Genomic DNA, 21,079 nt, shown 5'->3' on the forward strand with positions numbered 1-21,079 from the left:
CTAGGGTTGTAGATTCTAGTAATGAAAGTAATAGATATAAAATAAAAATAAAAATTCTAGAATCTAGTGTTTAGTGGCATACATGAGATTTGCATGTTCATAGATCTAATCTTGTTAATGAAAAGATGTTGAAGAATGCAACAGGTAGTGTAGACCTAACGATATTTCGTTATGATAACTCTTTGCTTGAATCTCAGTACTAAAGGGGTGGAATCCTCTCTTTAATGTTGGTAGCTATAGTTCTTTCTCTCTTTCTAAGTGAACAAGAAGATTGTCAAAAGACTAAAGCCTTAACCTTAAAGAGGGATATATATATATATATATATATATATAGGCTCCAAGTATTCTTAAGTGACTTAAGCTCATCTTGGGCTTAGGTCACTTAAACTAGCCCATTTGGGTCTTAGTTGATTAATTAACCCTATTAGGCTTCAATTAATTAATTACCTTAGTTTAGGTAAACCATTCACTAGCTCCTATGCAACTTTATGTATTAACCAAAATGCCTTTATGCATACAAGTGAACAAAAGAATTCGAACAACCCTCATAAACTATGTCTTCAAGGAGTACAAGCTCAAGTAGGGACCACTAAGACCCATAAGCGAATACTGGCTCTCTCAAAATCCAATTCTAAAGTTGACTCAACATCTCATTATAGAGAGTTAATTGCACTTTATAGGTTATTGTCATCAAATTCCATCAATAGTCTATAAGGAATATGTTGGTCACCTTAGGGTCTTACCTATAGGTTAAAACTACTTCAAACTTAAGCACAAGCTTAACATTCTCTCAAGGTTGAGAGACCCTACAATATAATAGCTTGGTAAGGTCATGACTACTCAATAGTCTCACATCATGACTCACCATAAGTCTTGTTCAATACATAACCATACATACTAGTACATTCACCATAAGAAAACCATCCCAAGGACCAAGACCAATCATCCATCTATCTAAGGAAACTTGGATATCTCCATTCCCAGCCTTGGATCTTTTAAAGTACATGCAATCTATTCCTAGGACTCTTTAGATCTAATACAATGGATAAACATGGCAATAAAAACCATTAAAAACATAGAACTAGAGAGTTTAGATATCATACTTATGACCTGGTTGTTTCTAAATCAAATCCAATAAGATGAAGAGACTCTATAGGTGTTGTAAATATCATAAACTCAATAATCTTTCACCTAATCACTCTTTCATTGATCTTGGTACAAGATAAGGGTTTCCTTCTCTCTAGAGGGGAAAGGTTTTCTCTTTGGAATCTCTAAAAATAGAGTGAAAATTTGAAGCCCTAAACCTTTAAAGAGGGTTATATAGGTTTCCTTATGTGCTTAAGTGACTTAAGTTCAACTTGGGCTTGGGTCATTTAATCTAGTCCATTTGGGTTTTAATTAATTAATTAGTCCAATCCAAAAATACCATTCATATGATCTAATGCAACCTTATATTTTTACCAAAACACCTTTATGCACATATATAAATTAAAAACCCAAAAAATACCCTCAAAACTATGTCACCATGAATTTGAAACTCAAGTGGGGACCATTAGGACTCATAGGAAAATACTGAGTCCTTCACAATCCAATTCTAAAGTTGACTCAACATTCTATTATAAAGAGTCAATTGCACTCTAATATCATATGTATATTACAAAGAGATAGAACTCAAGTTTGTGACCCATTATCCACTGCATATAGACTTCCCTTGAATTAGTGTCTATAATCTAATGAGATATGTGTTATTAAGCTCTCAAGATTACCTCTCAAATTCTTTAGTTACAGATCCTCCTATTATGTGATCAAATGACATACCCTAACTTATGAAGAGTATGTGTCAAATTTCACTAAAAGAATTATTGCAATGCCACAGATTTCATGAACATAAGTCCTTAAGATCACCTAAGTGGATGCACTGTCTCAATCTCATGAGATATCATGGTGTCTCTATTGAGAATACTCATTATCACCAGTTTCTATCAATAATGACCTAATCGATAGAGAATATATGACCACCTTAAAGTCTCACCCATAGGTCAAAGCCTCATGATGACTTCAGTACAGGCTCACCATCCTCTCAAAATTGAGAGTTCATCTAGTGTAATAGTTTGATAAATTATGACTACCCGATAGTCAATGTCATGATTCATCGTAAGTTTTGTCCAATGTGTGATCATATATACCAGTGCACTCACCATGGGAAACTCATCCCAATGACCAAGAGAATTCATTTTTCAAATTAGGAAGTAGTACACCACAACCTCATATAGATTGCCTAAGTCTATAAACCAACTATGAACTTATTAATCTTGCAAGGAACCCATGACTTCAATCTTTCGTGAAACTCCTAATGCACCCAAGTGATGTACAGTGCAAGTGATGCAAGCTTGAATGCTCAAATCAATATCAATGCAAATGATGGATAGATAAGTGGGAACTCGAGTTTAACTTTGTTACATTATGTCTTACTTTTAAGGGTTCTATCTCAACACCCTCCCATTAGAAAGTAGTGCATTACAATCTCAAATGAATACATGTTAAAGTTATTTTGTAGGTATAATTTATACATGTATGGTTAAGGATAAAAATATATGTAAACACAACTATAATATATTTAATAGAGTAATGTTTGTTCATATACAACAAAGAGAAAAGTTGGCTTAGTAGTTGCTAAGGGTTCAATTTGAACCTTTTAACCTGGGTTTGAATCTTTTTTCCTTTGTATAAGTTTTATCATTTGTGTGCTTTGACTGAGTTGACTAGCTGGAGCGTGCTATGCCCAAGTGAAGCTGGAGTGTGGGAATTCCCTAAAAAATTGAAAAATGTTGAAATATTGTCAACATATTAGCAATTTTTTCAATTTTTCGACAATTTTTTACTTGATCGATAATCGATGCCCAATTTTGTATCGACTACTCCCAATATCCTAAATTTCGTCAATATTTCAACAAAATTTCCTGACATTTTCATTCATGAGTTGATGTAATACACTATAATGTGTAGTTAGAGATCTATGTACTGAAGCTTTATATTTAACTCATGTATGTATGTTGTATATTGTTAATAGTAATACAGTGTGAAGGTTTTTAGCCTATTAGATTAAAATTATGATATAAATCTACTAACATTACAATGTAAAAATACTACAAATATGATACATTATGGCATGATCAAAATCTACTCAATCTTTTTTATTTCAAACAGACACTTTCCTTACAAAAAGTTGTTACATGGATGATACAAGGAATAATGTTCATTGAATTGACACAAATGTGGAGCAACCTAAATCATCATAAGTAAGTGAAATTTCCAACAATATCCAAATAATGAGGTATACATAAGTAACCTTGATTCATATTCAACTAGGAAAATATGTATAAAAAATTTGTAACAAGATAGTAAACAAAAACTTCTAGCTTGTATTGAACAATACTCATGAATTTTTTGAATAAAATGTCTAGCATCTATTAAGTATCATATTACATTGAAAAATAAATATATATCATAAATATTAAAATAACTAAATTCTACTTTACCTAAGTATTTGAATTTCTAGTATGATAATCATTTTATACTAACTTCTTTCTTTGAAGATACAATATATTAATGGATTACCCATTGAATGAGAGAGAAAAAAAGAAAAAAAAATTAACGACATATAAATGGAGTACAACGAATTCATTTACATGCAAATTGTTTTAACATTCTTGTGTTTTTTAAGATTCTAGTTAAAACAACCTAAGATAATCACCGTAGAAGGGGAGTAAATAGGGTAATGATCACTTTTTACAAATTTAAACTATATGAATGCAAGTGACAAATATATGCAAATAAATAACAAATAAAATAGAAAAGCAATTGCATCTAAAATAAGCAAAGCAAAGAAGAGAGATTGTAAACTCAAGATTTTATAATTGTTCAACGAAACTCGACCTACGACTACTCTCCTTAAGTTCTTAATTGAGTAAGGATTCCATTAATTTAAGGCTTCCAACACAAGCCTCCAAGCTTTATAATTGATTTATGGTTCCAATCAACCCTCTTAGACTTTTGGCTCCAAACTCTCTCTTGGAGTTATTACTCCAAACATCATTTACAACAAGACATTTCAAGACAAGTCTCCAAACTCTTTCCTCAAGTGATACTTATACTTGAGCTCACCTCACAAAAGTTACAAGAAATGATAAGAAATATTCTCAAAAAATCCTAATATGAAATCTAAGTTCCAATAATACAAGATAAACAAGGACTGAGGTACACCAATTAATATGCAAGTTTGAAAAAACACTCCCCCAAGGCTCAAATAATAGTCATAAAAGATTTAGCACCCTTACAAAAACAAAGAAGTTTAGAGCTTTAAATAGGGTTTGGAAGCCCAAACAAGTCGTTAGACACAGTTTAGGTTTGATTGATCAAGCAATCGGTTCAATCGATTCACTAATTGTTGAACATTTAATGCTTTGGTAAGTGACTGTTGGAGGTCAGAACATTAATTGATCCTTGATCGGTCCATGATTGGTCCTTGATCGTTCAAGGCTTTGCCTCAACCAACTAGACATATGCTACTGAAAAATGAGGGGTACAAAATGCACCTCGATTGGTTGAGCCCAACAAGCTCAACTGATTCCTTGAATCCTTAACTGGTTGCATTGTAAAGTGCTTAAACAACCCGACTTGAAGTCTAAAACCTCCAACAACTTATGTTTAGCTTCTTAAAGCCTTTTAAGACAAGTTTAGAAAGGATTTGGCTTAATTTTTTAATTGACATTGTGAAATTATCTAATGATAAAAAATTTTAAAAACAATTTAGAACTTGGATAATTTTGTTATGCAAAAATAAAATACATAATCTTAGTGCAGTAACGACCTTACAAAGAGATCTTAAACAAATGAGACTTGAAAGCTCTTCTCATTTTTCTTAATTTTCTTTTGGCTTGATTTATGTTTATGATTGTCACTTGAAAATCTTCTTACCTAAACAAACTTAGAGTAAATCATTAGTTTTAAATCTTGTTTTATTATAAACAAAATCAAGATTAACCAAACTTTGGTTTAACACTATGCATTGGTAAATGGTCTCCCAAACTTCATTATCATCTAATATTAGAAGTTGTGTCAAAAGTTTTACCCTTTATTTTGTCATCTTCTCTTAGAACTTATAAGGAAATATTTCAATGTTATTATCAATCAATATTTTTTTTTGATAAAATACACAATGGTTTCTTTAAATAAATAAAAAAACTTATATATCTTGTGAATTTAAAGTGGCATTTTATTTAATTTCTAAGGTTGGCTTATGGTATAAAGCATGGTAGGGAGTATAGTGTGATAACCTATAATTGGCGGTATCGTAAAAACATTCAAAACTTTATAAATTAAGTTGTAATGTATCGTAATGTGAGTGTTTTTATGTTGCAAGTGTAATGAATTTTATCATACTAAGCTTTTATAATAAAAGTAACAATGTTAAAGATGTTTTTGTGTACCTATTGGCATCCAACATAGCACTCTAGTGTATGACCACCATCCACTTAATGCATTAATTTATTACTTAATAATTTTTATTAAAAATATTATAAGTCTTGTGACTTCAAATTGATATTATATTTAACTTCTAAGGTTTGTTTATAACATCAAGCATGTTATGGAGCATAGCACAATAACCCATTATTGTCAATTTTGTAAACACATCAAAAGTTTCGAATCAAGTCTTATTATAGTGTATTGTAATATTAGTATATGTATATTAAAAGTATAGTACATTTATGTCATACCCATATTTTATTAAAAATAAAACAAAAATCAGTATGTAAAGTAACCCAAACATACATTAAATGGACTAATAGTCATTAAATATATAAAGTAACCTCAATCGAATGCAAATACAATAATGAATACAAATGATGTCATATGTCAATATCATTAAGCACTCTCATGCGATCATTTATTATTCTACAATAGTATATTTTGGAAAATACGAGCATTGACTTAGGTTAAAAACTTGATATGTGGTAACATCATTGCAATACTAATTATTGATAATTCATATTATTTATTCACCAAAAATAAGTAGTATAGGATTTTAAGGTCACATTGTAAGCTTGCAACTAATTTGAGTACCAAGCCATGTACCAATGAAATTCTACCAACAAAGCACCAAGTACTTTATGAAGCAACTATTTTATGTTTTTTTTTTCCTTCGATAAATTATCATCATATTAAAAAAAATTACTTTTAAATATACTACAAGACATGTCAAATTTCTTTTCCTTAATTTTTATAAATAGAGCCTTAAATGAAAAAAAAAATCTTAGAAAAATTTCAATTAACTATTTTATGTTAAAACAAAAATATCTTTGAGGACGTTAACAAAAAATAGGGAAAAACCAATATCAATAAATATATAAACAAATTTCAAGCTTAGATGCGTATTTGATTTTGAGAACTACTAAAAAGGAATGAAATATTTTTTTTCCCTAGGTTTTATAAATGAAGTTATAAGTGAAAAAAAAAATCATGGAATTATTTTCTATTAAAAAAAATATATCTTTGACGACCTTAACTAAAAAAAAAACATATGTAAATAAATGTATAAACAAATTTCAAGCTTAAACACATATTTTATTCGTAATGCTTATGAAAAGGCATGATAAATTTCTTTTCCCAAGGTTTGATAGGAAAAAAAATTCTTGAAAGGGAACCATTTCCTATTGAAAAAAATAGAGCTTTGAGGACATCAACAAAAAATCCTAGTTTAGAGAAAAAAAATTATCCAATTGTGAATTCAATAAACTTAATACAGAACTTCAAATTGATGAATGGTAGTTTTTCATTGATTATTTCATTCGTTCATGTACAGAGTATATATAGAGGGTAATCACCATTCTAAGAAAGGGAAAGAATGATACAATGAAGGAATGATATAAGGAAAGAACAACTAATATCCTATTATCTCAACATTCATAATATCTCAATTTTCCTAATATCTAAACATTCTTAATATCTCAACACTCCCCCTCAAGTTGGTGCATAGATGTCACACATGCCCAACTTGTCTAAATTTTTTTAGAACACTCGACTTGAGACTGCAGATTTGGTGAGGATATCAGTCAATTGATCTTATGATTGAATCTTAGGCAATTCCACAATCTTATCATCCAACTTCTCCTTAATGAAGAATCTATCTACCTCGACATGCTTTGTACGATCATATTGTACTGGATTATGAGCAATATCACATGCGACTTTATTGTCACAAAACATTCAGATTGGTTGCCTAGATAGGTAACCTAAATCCTGTAAGAGGAGTCTTAGCCATAATGCCTCACAAAGTCCTAGAGTCATACCCCTAAATTCCGCTTCTGCACTTGAACGAAAGACGACATTCTGCTTCTTACTTTTCCATGTCACAAGATTACCACCTAGAAAGGTAAAGTAACTAGATGTAGATCGCCTATCATCCACTGCACCAGTTTAATCAGCATCAGTATATACTTCTATACTCTGATGATCAACATTTTTAGTGAACAAATTTCCCTTCCCAAGATCATTCTTCAAATACCTCAAAATACGCATGACTGCATTCGTATGTTGTTCTCCAGGATTATGCATGTATTAACTTACTACACTCAATGCATAAGCAAGATCTGGTCTTGTATGAGCTAAGTACATTAATCTCCCCACAAGTCTCTGGTATCTTCCCTTATCGGTTGATACTTGATTAGGCTCAACACACAATTTTAGACCTTCTTCTATTGGTGTATTAACAGGTTGACATCCCAACATTCTAGTCTTCTGTAAAAGATCTAAGACATACTTTCTTTAAGACAGAAAAATTCCTTCACTTGATCAAGAAACTTCAATCCCAAGAAAGTATTTCAGAGAACCTAGATCTTTCATTTCGAATTCTCTAAATAGATAATTTTGTAGAGCTTTTCTTTCTTCAGGATCATTTTCTGTAACTACCATGTCATCCACATATACGATGACTGTTGTAATCTTACCATGTTGCTTTTTCAGGAATAAAGTGTGATCTGAATTACTTTGACGATAACCAAAAGCTCTCATCGACTTTGTGAACCTTCCAAACCATACTCTTGGGGATTGCTTCAACTCATACAATGACTTCTTCAATTTGCACACCTTTTGACATTGCTTTTCTGACACCATGCATCATGGTGGAAGATCCATATATACTTATTTAGATAACTCGCCATGTAGAAAGACATTTTTCACATTGAACTATTGTAATGGTCAATGCAGGTTTGCAGCTAAAGACAATAATACTCGAACTGTGTTGATCTTAGCTACAGGTGCAAATGTCTCTGTGTAGTCAATTCCATAAGTTTGAGTGTACCATTTTGCTACCAGTTTTGCTTTAAATCATTCAATACTACCATCTGCCTTGTACTTCATAGCATAGATCCAACAACACCCAACTGGCTTCTTTCTCGGTGGACATACTACAAGTTCCCATGTTTCATTCTTTTGCAATGATTTCATCTCTTCATTCATGGTTGCTTTCCACCTTGGATCAGCTAAGGCTTCCTGCACACTGTTAGGAATAGGTACATTAGATAATTGATTTACAAATGACTTATTTGATTTAGACAAACGATGGTTAGACACATAATTGCTAATGAGATATTTGACTTTGGTAGACAATTCAGGTTCATATGTGGGTTTAGGAATACCTCTATTATGACGGTGTGGAGTTAAGGATCCTTTCCCAATGACTGGGGTTGTGTTACCATTTGCTATGGAAACAATTTTTTGTGAGGAAGGTCTAAGGGGTGAGACCTGTCTAGAATCAAAAGTCATATGATTTGTAGTACCAGAATCAATTATCCATGCACTATTAATAACAGGTGTAGAAGTATTTAAAAACTTACCACCATAATCTATAGCGGCTACCAATGCAAAGGCTTTTTCATCAACATTAGCCTCTGTTTTTATTTCGGCAACAACTACAATCGAGGTTTCTTGGAATCCTTCTTTTGTTGATCACGATTATGATCCCACCAGTTTGGATATCCCACAATTTCAAAGCAACGACCCTTGGTATGACCAGTCTTATTGCAGTGAGTGCATTTGAAGGTTGACTTATCGATATTAGGGTTTGTCTTAGGATGGTTGGTCTTGGATTTGTCCTACCAATTCTAGGTTGATCCCTGTCGGACTACCATAGCCGAGGTGTCAGGGTTGTCAGATTCTGCTTCATACTAGCATGATGCACTACCTCTCGTCGAATTAGTGCATAGCATTCTTCCAAATCGAGAAGAGGATCTTTGCGTAGAATCTCTCCTCGAACTTGCTCAAAGTCACCATCCAATCTAGCAAGAAAGATGTGCACCCGTTGTCGGTCAATGGATTTCTGGTATACTGCAATGTCCTCAAGGTCTTTCATGACTACCTTATCTCGATGATCCAATTCGCAAAAAAATTCAGTTAATTCTCCATAATATTCAGAAAGAGACTTGCCACTTTGTTTGGCAGTGAAGGATTTTTTATTCAAAGTGAAAACTTGTAATTCATCACTTCCATCATCGAAGGCCTTTGATAATGCACTCCAAATTTCTTGACTCATGGACATTAACAACCATCTCTTCACCTTTTGATTCTCAGCATCCCATTTTTCATATCCATCTTCTGACTCTTTTGGTGGATTTGTCTTACCTCGAATGTAGGAAAGTTTTTCCTGTTTAGCAATATGCATCTCCATGAGTTGTGACCAAACGTCATAGTTTGATTCAGTCAAAATAATTACTGGATAAAAAGTACCTTCAGATTGAAAAACAATAGTATTTTTTTCACATTTTTTTTATTTATTGCAAAGGAGGGGCGATGGCTGGCCTTTTCGACAAAATATCTAGGTTTCAGTTCCATGGCTCTAATAACAACTTCAAATTGATGAATGGTAGTTTTTCATTGATTATTTCATTCGTTCATGTACATAGTATATATAAAAGGTAATCACCATTCTAAAAAAGGGAAAGAATGATACAAGGAATGACTGATATAAGGAAAGAACAACTAATATCCTAATATCTCAACATTCCTAATATCTAAACATTCCTAATATCTCAACAGAAACCACAAATTGAAAAATAAGACAAAGACATTAATTAAACCATAAAAAAATAATTAAAAAAAACTAAAATTTAGATGTGTGTATACCTAAATGAAAAGAACAAAGTTAAAATCCAAAGAGATCTCTAAGGATGCATGAAAAAGAATTAACTACAAAAACAATAAGAAAAAATAAGAATGAAAATGACAATAGCAATAACAATATAATATAGCAAAAATCATGAAATAGAAGACATTATATCTATTCATGTAAAAATTTGAAGTTTGAGTCATAAAACTCTAAGCTTTGAGATTCAAAATTGAAATTTTTTTAGTTAGATTACTTTGGTTTTGTCATGTAACTTTAAGAAAATGAAATTTCTAAGATATTCAAATCGAAACCCTAAAAATTCAATCTCGATTTTGTAATGGATCTTAAGGAAATGAGATTTCTTCGGTACTCAAAATGAAACTCTAGGAATTAAAGTCCCTATAAAGAGAATTCTTGTATATTTAGAATAGAACCCTAGAAATTAAAATCACCGTAAAAGTAAACTCTTAAACAAAAATAAAAATGTCTACCTAAGAAAATATGTTAAGATACCTTTTGAAGAAGAATATTTTAAAACTTCTCTAGATTGTGATTTATGAAAGAGGATAATAACCAAGACAAGAAAAAAAAATAGAAACGATAGAAATTAAAGTTTGATTGTGGTTTCTTCTCTTATTTCCATGGTTTTAAAAACTGGATTGGACCAGTCGGTTCGATTGCCGACCAGATCACAGTTCCTATTCGGTCTGACTAAATGGGTCTGCCAAGGATTGAATTGAATCAAATTGATTGAACCGACTGTCAGATCGATGAACTAGTCGTTTCTCTCCAAATTGGACAATTCAATATTTTTTCTTTTTAAGCTAAAAAAAACATTTTAATGCATTTTGCACCAAAACGACAACATTTCATAAGGGAACCGAATCACTGTATGAGGAGCCCATCCAAGCCATTTGTCATCAAGCCCTATAAGTTTTTAGTCTTACAAGTTAATGATTCTTGCATGTCGTTTATACCCCATAATCCATACATATTTTTTATTTTATTTTTTATCAATTTTTTATATGGAATTAGTTAGTGAGAAGAAAAAAATTTTGAGAGTTGGAGAGCTTGAGTTAGGACCTTCAAGTGTAAAAATTGAAGCCAAAATTTTTATTGTATAAAAGTATAAAACACTTTCACATTTATTTTTATAATAATTATATAATGTAATTAAAAATAATATAAATTAATTAATATAATAATTTCAAAATAATAAAATACAAAAGACATACAAATAAAAATAAATATTACAATTTTTTTATTTTAAATATATTTTTATATTTAAATATAATAAATGTTCTATTTAATATAATTTAAAACATTAATATATTCATATTTCTTTTCATCATTTAATTAGATATGTAAAATATAAAAATGAAATATTATTAAAAAATTTAATTATATATAATTTTAATTTATTATAATTATTTAAAATTTTATATAATATATAAATTATTATTTATAATATCACGACCTGCAGCCCAACTTGTCGGTGAATCGATAACTTTTTTAATTCAAATCATCCATACGATAATGAAAACATTGCTTATTTCTAACAACCGAATCTATGCAGTAATTTTTCTTTTTTCCTTTTTATTATTATTTTTTTATTTTTTAACGGGTGTATATTTACATAATTCTCTTAAGCATGAAGGCGGAAGGTGGAACGCCGCCATTACCTGTAAGGAGACTCGTACCCTGGAAAGGCCATTTGCTGATTGTTCCGAATTCCGAAGGTCTCGAGTTCGAGTCACCACAACAATGGCGCCTGTGAAGGTCACAGGGCCTGTTTTTGCTGCTCTCTCCATCGCTGTACTCTCCTATCTCCTCTGCAATTCTCGATCCAGAAAAACCCACAAACCGATATCGAAAAAGAAGCCAAGAAGAGGACTTATTGACGCCATTGGCAACACCCCTTTGATTCGAATCAATAGCCTCTCTGAAGCCACTGGGTGCGAGGTCATTTTAATCTTTATTGCTTCAAGTTTTCATCCTTTTCTGATTTTGTGATCTGGGTCTTTGTAAATTTATTGGCAATTTCAGTCTTCCTCTTCAATCTTGCATTTCTTTTTTTTTTCTTTTTTCTTTTTTCTTTTTTTTTTATTTAAATTTTTGACTTGGATCCTTTCAAATTTCCAGTTTTGTTATCTGTGTCCTACATTTTATTGTTAATTTATTTATGCTTCTTCTTTTGCCTGTTTGTGCAGATTCTTGGGAAGGCTGAGTTTCTGAATCCAGGAGGGAGTGTGAAAGATAGAGTAGCAGTGAAAATCATTGAAGAGGTGAGTCATTTTTACCGGTAGAAGGAAATTTTAGAGTTTTATGCTCTTTGAAACAGGAATCGAAAAGTGGATTCAACTAAGTAGAGTTGTCTTATAGGAGTCACATTGTGGGGGGGGGGGAGTTTCCTTGTGTTTAAGGCCCTGGTTAGATTTACTCTAGAGAAGGCAAAAGCTCCTTTTTAAGCTGAATTAAGAGCTTTGAGGCTCCAATTTTATTTAAAGAGTTTATAGCTTATTACTTAAAAGAGTTTATAGCTTAATATGGATGTGAGGAAAATATTGCTTCTTAAAAATATTTCTGTTTTCTGCTTTTTAAAAATATAAAAGAGGAAGTATATCCAAACAAAACATAAGTTACCCTGTTTTCATGAATTGATTCTTTGTTTTGTATGTGATTTAAAGTTTTATCCCTATTGGGTGATTAGTTCTTATCGGGCTGCATTGATGAGTAAAAAGAAATGGAAGTCAATATAGTGTTGATGCTAGTAATTACAAGGAGGGATTGATTATGAATCTTAAGCATTGTCACAAGATGCATAACACTTCTTTTTCTCATCTTTCAAATGTTCCTATGCAATATCATTGAAGTGGCCCACTACTTTGTCTTTCCTCCTTTCATTGTTGATCCGATTCCTGTCTTGTATTTTCAATTCTTTATAACAAAATGGAACACATTAGGGTATCAAATGGCTATCAATCATCTTTATTCCCTTGATTTCACTCTTCATATTTGATGTTTGTATGGGAGAGATTGTCTTTATGAAAGTAGATTTCTGGGACCAGTTTTGTGTTTTCTTTCTAGGGCTACTAATAGTTTACAATCATTTCTTACAGAACCCTTTTTTTCTAAGGGATAGGATGAGGCATCTCTACATCTGAAATTCTTAATTCTACAGAACGCTGTGGGCCATTCGGTTTCTTTAAAATTGAATATGCTCTAAATGTTAAGGAATCCGTCCTTATAGGCATACAAATCAACCATCAGATAAATATAGTCCAGTGGGAATCAGTCATCTATGTGTTCAAGCATTGCGAAAAATTGAGTGATCATGATCAGTCACCAACAGGATACAGAATTAGCTAAGGACACAAGTCCTGTGGAAATTAAATTAGTTTATTTGTTTCCATATTCTTTGAAGGCTATAATTCATTTTGTACATCAAAGCAATTACGGCCATACTAAACGATCAGAATGGCATTCTATAATAAATTTTGTAAATTGATAATACTTGTTATTTATATCTAGGAAAATACAAAACATCCCCCTCAAAGTCAAGCAGCACTTGTAGATTGCTTCATTATGTTGTGATGCTTGAGAATCTAATCATACTGCTATATTGGTACTACTATAAACCTAGCAATGGATACAAGTCTCCAAGATCTATCCAAGAAAAGGAAAAAGGAGAGAAAATTTTACCGATTCAAGTTTTCTAGAGTCAAGTTTAGTTGTCGTTGATATTATTTGGAATTTAGAAAGTTTCTAGAATATCTTCTTTATCAGGAACTCTTATTACAAATAAGTTTCCAAAAAGTTCTTTATGTTTCTAATTCCCAAAAAAAAAAAAAAAAAAGTTAACTCCATTATTTGGTAGATTTTGGAGATTTAGTTCTTATTAGTTCTATGTACATTTAGTTTCTTTTTTTCATGGTTTTATTCAGTTAATAAGGTTTTTTTAAAGACTATAAATAAGGTTAATTGCTATAAATGGATGAATGATAATGAATAATATGAAATTTTTTTTCAAGCCTTGCAATTTTCAATGGTAAGAATCTGATGCTTTCCTTCTAGATGAGACTCCTAGAAAATCTTAGTGAATTTTTAAGGTTTTATCCTATCTTTTCTTCTCTATCCTTTTCCTCTTTTCTGTCAATCTTTTATTTTCTTTTTCATGTTGGTATAATTTTATTCTCCATTGCTCTTTTTAAATCTTAAAATATTGAAGGCCAATGCCATCTTATCTGGTTGTAAACAACCATCCAAGGGTTGTCCTACATCACCCAATATGCAAATATTAGATTCTAAAAGAATATTGAAGGATGTGGGTAAGTGTTGGTGGCTCATTTGCCCTTGATATTTCATGTACTTTGTTTTTTGATAATTCCATGCCTAGTCTCTTAGTTGTTTTGTGCTGTCCTTGTTAACTATTCTGTTTTCTTTGTTGCTCATTGTTACCTGTGGCCATATAAAGGCTCTGGAATCTGGCCAGCTAGCTCCAGGTGGAGTAGTGACAGAGGGCAGTGCTGGTAGCACTGCCATTAGCCTTGCTACTGTGGCTCCTGCATATGGATGCAAATGTCATGTTGTTATCCCAGATGATGTTGCCATTGAGAAAGTATGTATGAACTTTATTCTTCTGTAAACCTCATAGCTGTGCTTGTTGAGTTTGGAAACTTTTACTGGACTTGTATAGCCAATTAACCATTATGCACTCTTTTCTCTTCTTCCAAAGAAAAAGGAAATTATCTAGTTTAGGTACTATTAAGGTTTTTTGTTTCCTTTTTAATTCCCCGCTTTTATTTATTTATTTATTTTTATTTCATTTAAAAAAAAAATTACTTGTGCAACTTTTCTCAGTCTCAAATTCTTGAAGCCCTTGGAGCTACAGTTGAAAGAGTAAGACCAGTTTCAATTACACATAAAGACCACTATGTCAATGTTGCAAGGAGGAGAGCTTTGGAGGCAAATGAATTAGCATCAAAGCATGGAAAATATATAGGAATGGATGCTGATGGCCTAGTGCAAGCCAATGGTCATATATCTGAGGAAGAGAAACAAAATTCAGTTTTCTCAAGCAATTGTAAAGGTGGTTTCTTTGCAGATCAGTTTGAAAACCTGGCAAATTTCCGAGCTCACTATGAGGGTACTGGGCCTGAGATATGGGAGCAGACCGGTGGTGATCTGCATGCTTTCGTGGCAGCTGCAGGAACTGGTGGCACTCTGGCTGGTGTTTCCCGGTCTCTCCAGGTCATTTTTCCTCTCCATCTTTTTATCAAACCTTTTTTCTGCACTTCAATTGTGCACGGAAAGTCACTGTAGTCATTACATGTTCAACAGGAAAAAAGTCCAAATATCAAATGCTTTCTGATTGATCCTCCTGGTTCTGGCTTGTTCAATAAGATAACAAGGGGAGTAATGTACACTAGAGAGGAGGCTGAAGGACGGAGACTGAAGAATCCATTTGATACTATTACTGAAGGCATTGGAATCAACCGGTTGACCCAGAATTTTTTGATGGCAGAACTTGATGGGGCTTTCCGCGGCACAGATATGGAAGCTGTTGAAATGTCCAGGTTGGTCCAAACTTTGCCCCCTTTGTGTATTTCTTCATATTGCTGTGCGGTTGTCTAAATCTAGAGAAAAAAGAAAAAGTAAAATCCCATCGGAATGATATGGTGGCACATGCTTCTTTCTCTACCCTTTCTATGAAAGAAAGGGAGCCTCCAAGAAAGGGAAGTGGTAACCAAATGGTGAAAAATGTAAAATTCTAAAATTTCTTGGCCACCCTGAAGAACATCTTTAATAGTTGTATTTTTCTTGAGCATTGTGTCACGGACTTAGTCGTTCACTAAGCTCGTGCGGCACTTAGGCAAGTCAAGATGCTTGATCTTGCTAAGTCAGCCTTGATCCCCAATGCTTAGCTTGCTCGGCTAAGACACTCGCGACTCGGAAGCTTAAGAAGCTTGGTAGGCAACCCTTGAAAGAATGGAAGCTCTTTATTACTCAAAGAAGCTTTTACAAGTGCTTGGATGCTCACTTGCTTGGTTAGGAAGTGATTTGGGTGGTGCCTTGGCCAAATGAGGCCCTCACCTATTTATAGGCACCAAGGGAACTCTCTAGAACCTTGGAGGGTTCCTTACAAATCAAGAATATTCTAGAACTCCCTACACTAATCTATGTACATCCTTATGTACAAGAAATCTCTAGAATTCTCTAAAAAACTCTGGACTTCTCTCATGCCTTCCACCATAGTGTAGAGATGTGTGGACATCTCTAGGCATTTCTAGAACCTTCCACACTCTTCCCACCAATGGCTTAGTGTAGATGGCTCCAGGAGTCTCCAGAAGCTTCCCTCCTCCTATATAAGCCCATGGGGAGGGTCATTTGAAGCATCCTGTGACACTCTCCCCCACCGATGCCGTCGACGTCCTCGTCGTTGTCTCGTTCTGAAACCTCTCGATGTGTTTCCAGAACTTTCTCAAGGCATCCGCATGTTCCCAGCTTACCTACCTCTTGGGTAGTCCTTTCCATCGGACTAGATACTCTATCACAGGAGGGACCCCTTGTCTCCTGGTGACCCATTCAGCCAGGATATTCTTCACCTCCTTCTCCCGTGAGGCTCCAGATGGATGCAGACCCGTGCACTTTCGATGCTTAGAGTGCTGCTTCCTCTTACCCATTGAGTTCACCTTTCCCTTGGTGACCTCTTCCATGTGTGTGCGGGCTACCTCAGCTCGCTCCCCTTTTTCCTCCTTTACTTGCACCCCTGCTAGTAAGGAGGTCTTAGGCGTACTAGGCTTCGGGTTGAATTGGAGGGCACCTAGTAGCTGCATTGAGCCCATATGTGCTTTGTCCTCCTGCTCCCTCTCCTCGATCATGGCACTAAGCGCCTTCCTCTTTGGACAATCCTGTGCCCAATGTGGTCCGTCACATAGGAAGCATTTGATTTTAGGCGTGAACTCCTTCCTTTCCGCCTTACCCCTTCCTTCTTGGACGTTAGGCGCCTTGCCTGATCCCTTTTTAGGAGCATTGTGGTCCCTTGGAACCTCGTCTCCCCCACCCATGGCGTGGCTACCCTCGAAAGGCTCATCCTTGGAGGAGTCTCTCCTTCTATAATCCACCAAGGACTCGGCTACTGCTATGGTCGTGGCTAGGTCTTGGACACCACGCCTCCTCAACTCTTGCTCGGCCCAGCTTTGCAGGTTGTCCATGAAGTTGAATAGCAATTCCTCCCCAGTTATGTTAGGAATCTCAAGCATGAGTGAAGAGAATTCCTTGACATAGTCGCGTATTGAGCCTGTGTGCTTGAGACGCCTCATGTTTTTCCTAGCCAGGTAAGCCACGTCCTCGGGGTAGAACTGCCTCTTGATCTCCCTCTTGAAGTCCTCCCACGTCTCTATGGTGCAAATGCCTTTCTCCATATCGGCAAACCTTCGACGCCACCATAGAGTAGCTGTGTCAGTAAGGTAGAGGGTTGCAGTTCTCACCTTAGTCGCCTCATCCGTCAATGCGATAGCTTCGAAGTATCGCTCCATATGCCATAAGAAGTTATCCAACTCTTTGGCATCCCGTTTGCCACTAAACCCATGTGGCTTCGACACCTCCACCCTAGATGCCTCATGTGTGGCCATGACCCGTGCCGACACAGCGGCCTTGTAGATGGCCAACTCCTGCCTAACTTCCTGGTCTCGGGACTCCATCCGAGTGGCCAAGGCCTCTATCCTTGACTCCATGCTAGCAAGCATGCTCAAGACCTTTCCTTGGAAGGACATGAACTCCTCGTGTGACACTGGCTGAACTTGTGAGACTTGCACCCCCTCACGAAGGTCTTGGATCTGCTCCCTTAGATCCTCTAAGCCCTTCTCCATGCCTTGCTCGATCAAGTCCAACCCCTCTCGAGTGTCCGCCATGGCTAGCTCCACCTTGGCTAGCCTTGCCTCCATGTTGGCAACGGCATCACGAGATTTATCCTTCTTGCCCCTGCCCCGTGCAGTAGGCTCGGTCTCCCTCCCACGGGTTTGCTCGCTACTCTCCTCCACGTTAGAGCCCGACATGCTTCCTTTGATATGCCCACCTCTTAACCGTGCTCTGATACCACTTGTCACGGACTTAGTCGTTCACTAAGCTCGTGCGGCACTTAGGCAAGTCAAGATGCTTGATCTTGCTAAGTCAGCCTTGATCCCCAATGCTTAGCTTGCTCGGCTAAGACACTCGCGACTCGGAAGCTTAAGAAGCTTGGTAGGCAACCCTTGAAAGAATGGAAGCTCTTTATTACTCAAAGAAGCTTTTACAAGTGCTTGGATGCTCACTTGCTTGGTTAGGAAGTGATTTGGGTGGTGCCTTGGCCAAATGAGGCCCTCACCTATTTATAGGCACCAAGGGAACTCTCTAGAACCTTGGAGGGTTCCTTACAAATCAAGAATATTCTAGAACTCCCTACACTAATCTATGTACATCCTTATGTACAAGAAATCTCTAGAATTCTCTAAAAAACTCTGGACTTCTCTCATGCCTTCCACCATAGTGTAGAGATGTGTGGACATCTCTAGGCATTTCTAGAACCTTCCACACTCTTCCCACCAATGGCTTAGTGTAGATGGCTCCAGGAGTCTCCAGAAGCTTCCCTCCTCCTATATAAGCCCATGGGGAGGGTCATTTGAAGCATCCTGTGACAATTGGCTCTTATTCTATGTTCCCATTTAAACTTTCATCAGGTATCTTCTCAAGAATGATGGGCTATTTGTCGGGAGTTCTTCAGCCATGAACTGCGTTGGAGCTGTCAGAGTGGCACAGTCGATCGGCCCTGGTCACACAATTGTAACAATTCTGTGTGACAGTGGGATGAGGCATCTGAGCAAATTTTACGATTCCCAGTATCTGTCTCAGCATGGTTTGACACCCACAGCAACCGGGTTAGAGTTCCTTGGCATCAGCTGAGATTTGTTTCTGGCCAAAAGGTATCAGTCTCATTCAACTCTTTGATGTCTGAACATTATTGACCCAAGTTTGAGCTGCAAGATGTTTTACTAAAGTTGGAGTAGCACGATCTGGCTGCTCACTAGAAAGCATCTCATGTGAGATCGAGTGTGAAACTCTCACCTACCTCTGAAGCCATGGTCTGATTTTTGAACCAAGGCAATGGTGCGGATGCAGAGAGACCCATATTTGTAACTGGTAAGGGCTAGGACATTCATACTTCCACATAGAGAAGTGCATACAAAGTTCATTATCATTTTTCTATGAAAAATCAATAAATCAAGTCGCCTTGTGAGTTGCTCTAGAGATCAATTTTGGGATTATGAGCGTTCTTGTAGTGATTGATTTTGGGATCAGGAGTTCAGCAATGAATTATTGGCCCTACACGGGTTTTCATGCCTACCATTTGCATTTACATATTCATTGTTTGAGTTGTCACCAATGTTTTAAAAATACAGCCGATGATTGCATCAGGATCGAAATGGTTACATTATAAATATATAATTTATTTATTTTTTTTAAATTAACATTAGTTTTAAGAAATTAAAAATTTTAATAAATTTTTTTATATATATTGGATATATAAAATCAAATGATAAAAATAAATATAAATGTAATATTATTAAATTTTATTAAATAGAATATGTGTAATATTTAACTATAAAGATATATTTAAAGTGAAGAAAATTATAATATTTAATTTTATTTTATATGTATTTTATTATTGTAAAAATTATTATATCAATTAATTTATATTATATTATACATAAATGTGTATGCAAATATTTATACCTGCATAAATGTTTTATAATTTTATATGATAACAATTTGAAAATAACATTAATATATAAAAATTTACCATAATATTTACACCCAAGGAGTTGTACAGCTCGGTGGGCCCTTGTTCATTTTGTCAATTGCAGGCCCCTAGCTACAGTGTCTACCGAGTTTCTTTTCCTTTATAGCCGATTACCAATCCCACATATGTTTGGTCCCGGAAAGTACAAAAGAAAGAAAAAAAATGTTAAGGAAAATGATTTTCTCATGTTTGATTATCCTATGAAAAATATAAAAGAAAATCAAATATAATTAAAATTAATTAAAAACTTATGTATTTTTAAATTATTTAATCTTTATATTGATGAGTTAAAATAAATAAAATGAGTTTGAAATAACAAAAAAAATAATTTATCAACTTTTAATCTATTTTTTTATTTTCCTTCACTTTTTCTTTCCTTCTACTTTTCCTTTGTATTTTCTTTCCCTCACATTTTCCCTCAATTTTCCGGGAATCAAACATAGCCTATAGGTTGGTGAGCTTGGTAGTAAGAAACTTTGGGCCAGAAGAGGAAATCCATCAATGTTTTGGACAAACAAAAGTTGACTACTTCATAGGAAACCAGACAGTGTTCAAACGGTTTGACGACGGCCCAACTTATAAATGGTCCATTTCACTCAACCGGGCCGATTGGACCAGACGATCCAATTTTTAAAATATCGGTTATCACGAAATAGACAATAAAAAAGTGCCATAGTGTCCAGTGTCAAAAATGGAGAGCTCGACAAAGGCCTAGTCTTACAGCTCCATAGTCTTGTAGCTGAACTCCAAAGGAAACCAGACACAGTTCAAACAGTTTGACAACGGCCCAACTCATAATCGGTTCATTTCACTCAATCGGATCAGATCGGAGAGGCTACCGATTGATGATCCTTGGTCTGGGTTTTAAAACATTGGTTGTCATATTATCAAATCACAGAATTCACATAGAAAAAGAGCCATAATGTCAACAATTGTAAACGGTTCAACAAGGCCTATTCTCATGCCTAATCTTACAGCTCCAACTACATAGGAAACTGGACGTAGTTACAGAGTTCAAACAGTTGGACGACAGCCCAACCCATAAACAGTCCATTTCACTCAACCGGACTGGAGAGGCT

The 21,079-nt window shown here is 34.7% G+C and overlaps 1 protein-coding gene across 3 annotated transcripts; it reads left to right on the forward strand.

Moving 5' to 3' along the window:
* The first annotated feature begins 11,838 nt into the window (after window positions 1-11,838).
* On the forward strand, window positions 11,839-19,544 carry LOC117908387 (cysteine synthase 2-like). 3 transcript variants are annotated; one of them, XM_034821962.1, is made up of 6 exons: window positions 11,839-12,124; window positions 12,373-12,447; window positions 14,637-14,780; window positions 15,023-15,412; window positions 15,503-15,738; window positions 18,880-19,544. In XM_034821962.1, the coding sequence occupies exons 1-6, from the start codon at window positions 11,927-11,929 to the stop codon at window positions 19,100-19,102; spliced, it is 1,266 nt and encodes a 421-aa protein (XP_034677853.1). In that variant the 5' UTR covers window positions 11,839-11,926; the 3' UTR covers window positions 19,103-19,544. The 3 variants fall into 3 exon arrangements, with proteins under 3 accessions (XP_034677853.1, XP_034677854.1, XP_034677855.1); XM_034821963.1 differs by having other exon boundaries at window positions 15,566-15,738; XM_034821964.1 differs by lacking the exon at window positions 14,637-14,780.
* Window positions 19,545-21,079: the final 1,535 nt, after the last annotated feature.

Source organism: Vitis riparia, chromosome 19, assembly GCF_004353265.1.
Source record: "Vitis riparia cultivar Riparia Gloire de Montpellier isolate 1030 chromosome 19, EGFV_Vit.rip_1.0, whole genome shotgun sequence".
Taxonomy (NCBI): Eukaryota; Viridiplantae; Streptophyta; class Magnoliopsida; order Vitales; family Vitaceae; genus Vitis; species Vitis riparia.

Coding starts and splice junctions, on each gene's coding strand:
- LOC117908387 (XM_034821962.1), top strand. CDS start 11,927: ATGGCGCCTGTGAAGGTCACAGGGCCTGTTTTTGCTGCTCTCTCCATC. Junction 12,125..12,372: donor CTGAAGCCACTGGGTGCGAG/GTCATTTTAATC, acceptor CTGTTTGTGCAG/ATTCTTGGGAAGGCTGAGTT. Junction 14,781..15,022: donor ATGATGTTGCCATTGAGAAA/GTATGTATGAAC, acceptor AACTTTTCTCAG/TCTCAAATTCTTGAAGCCCT.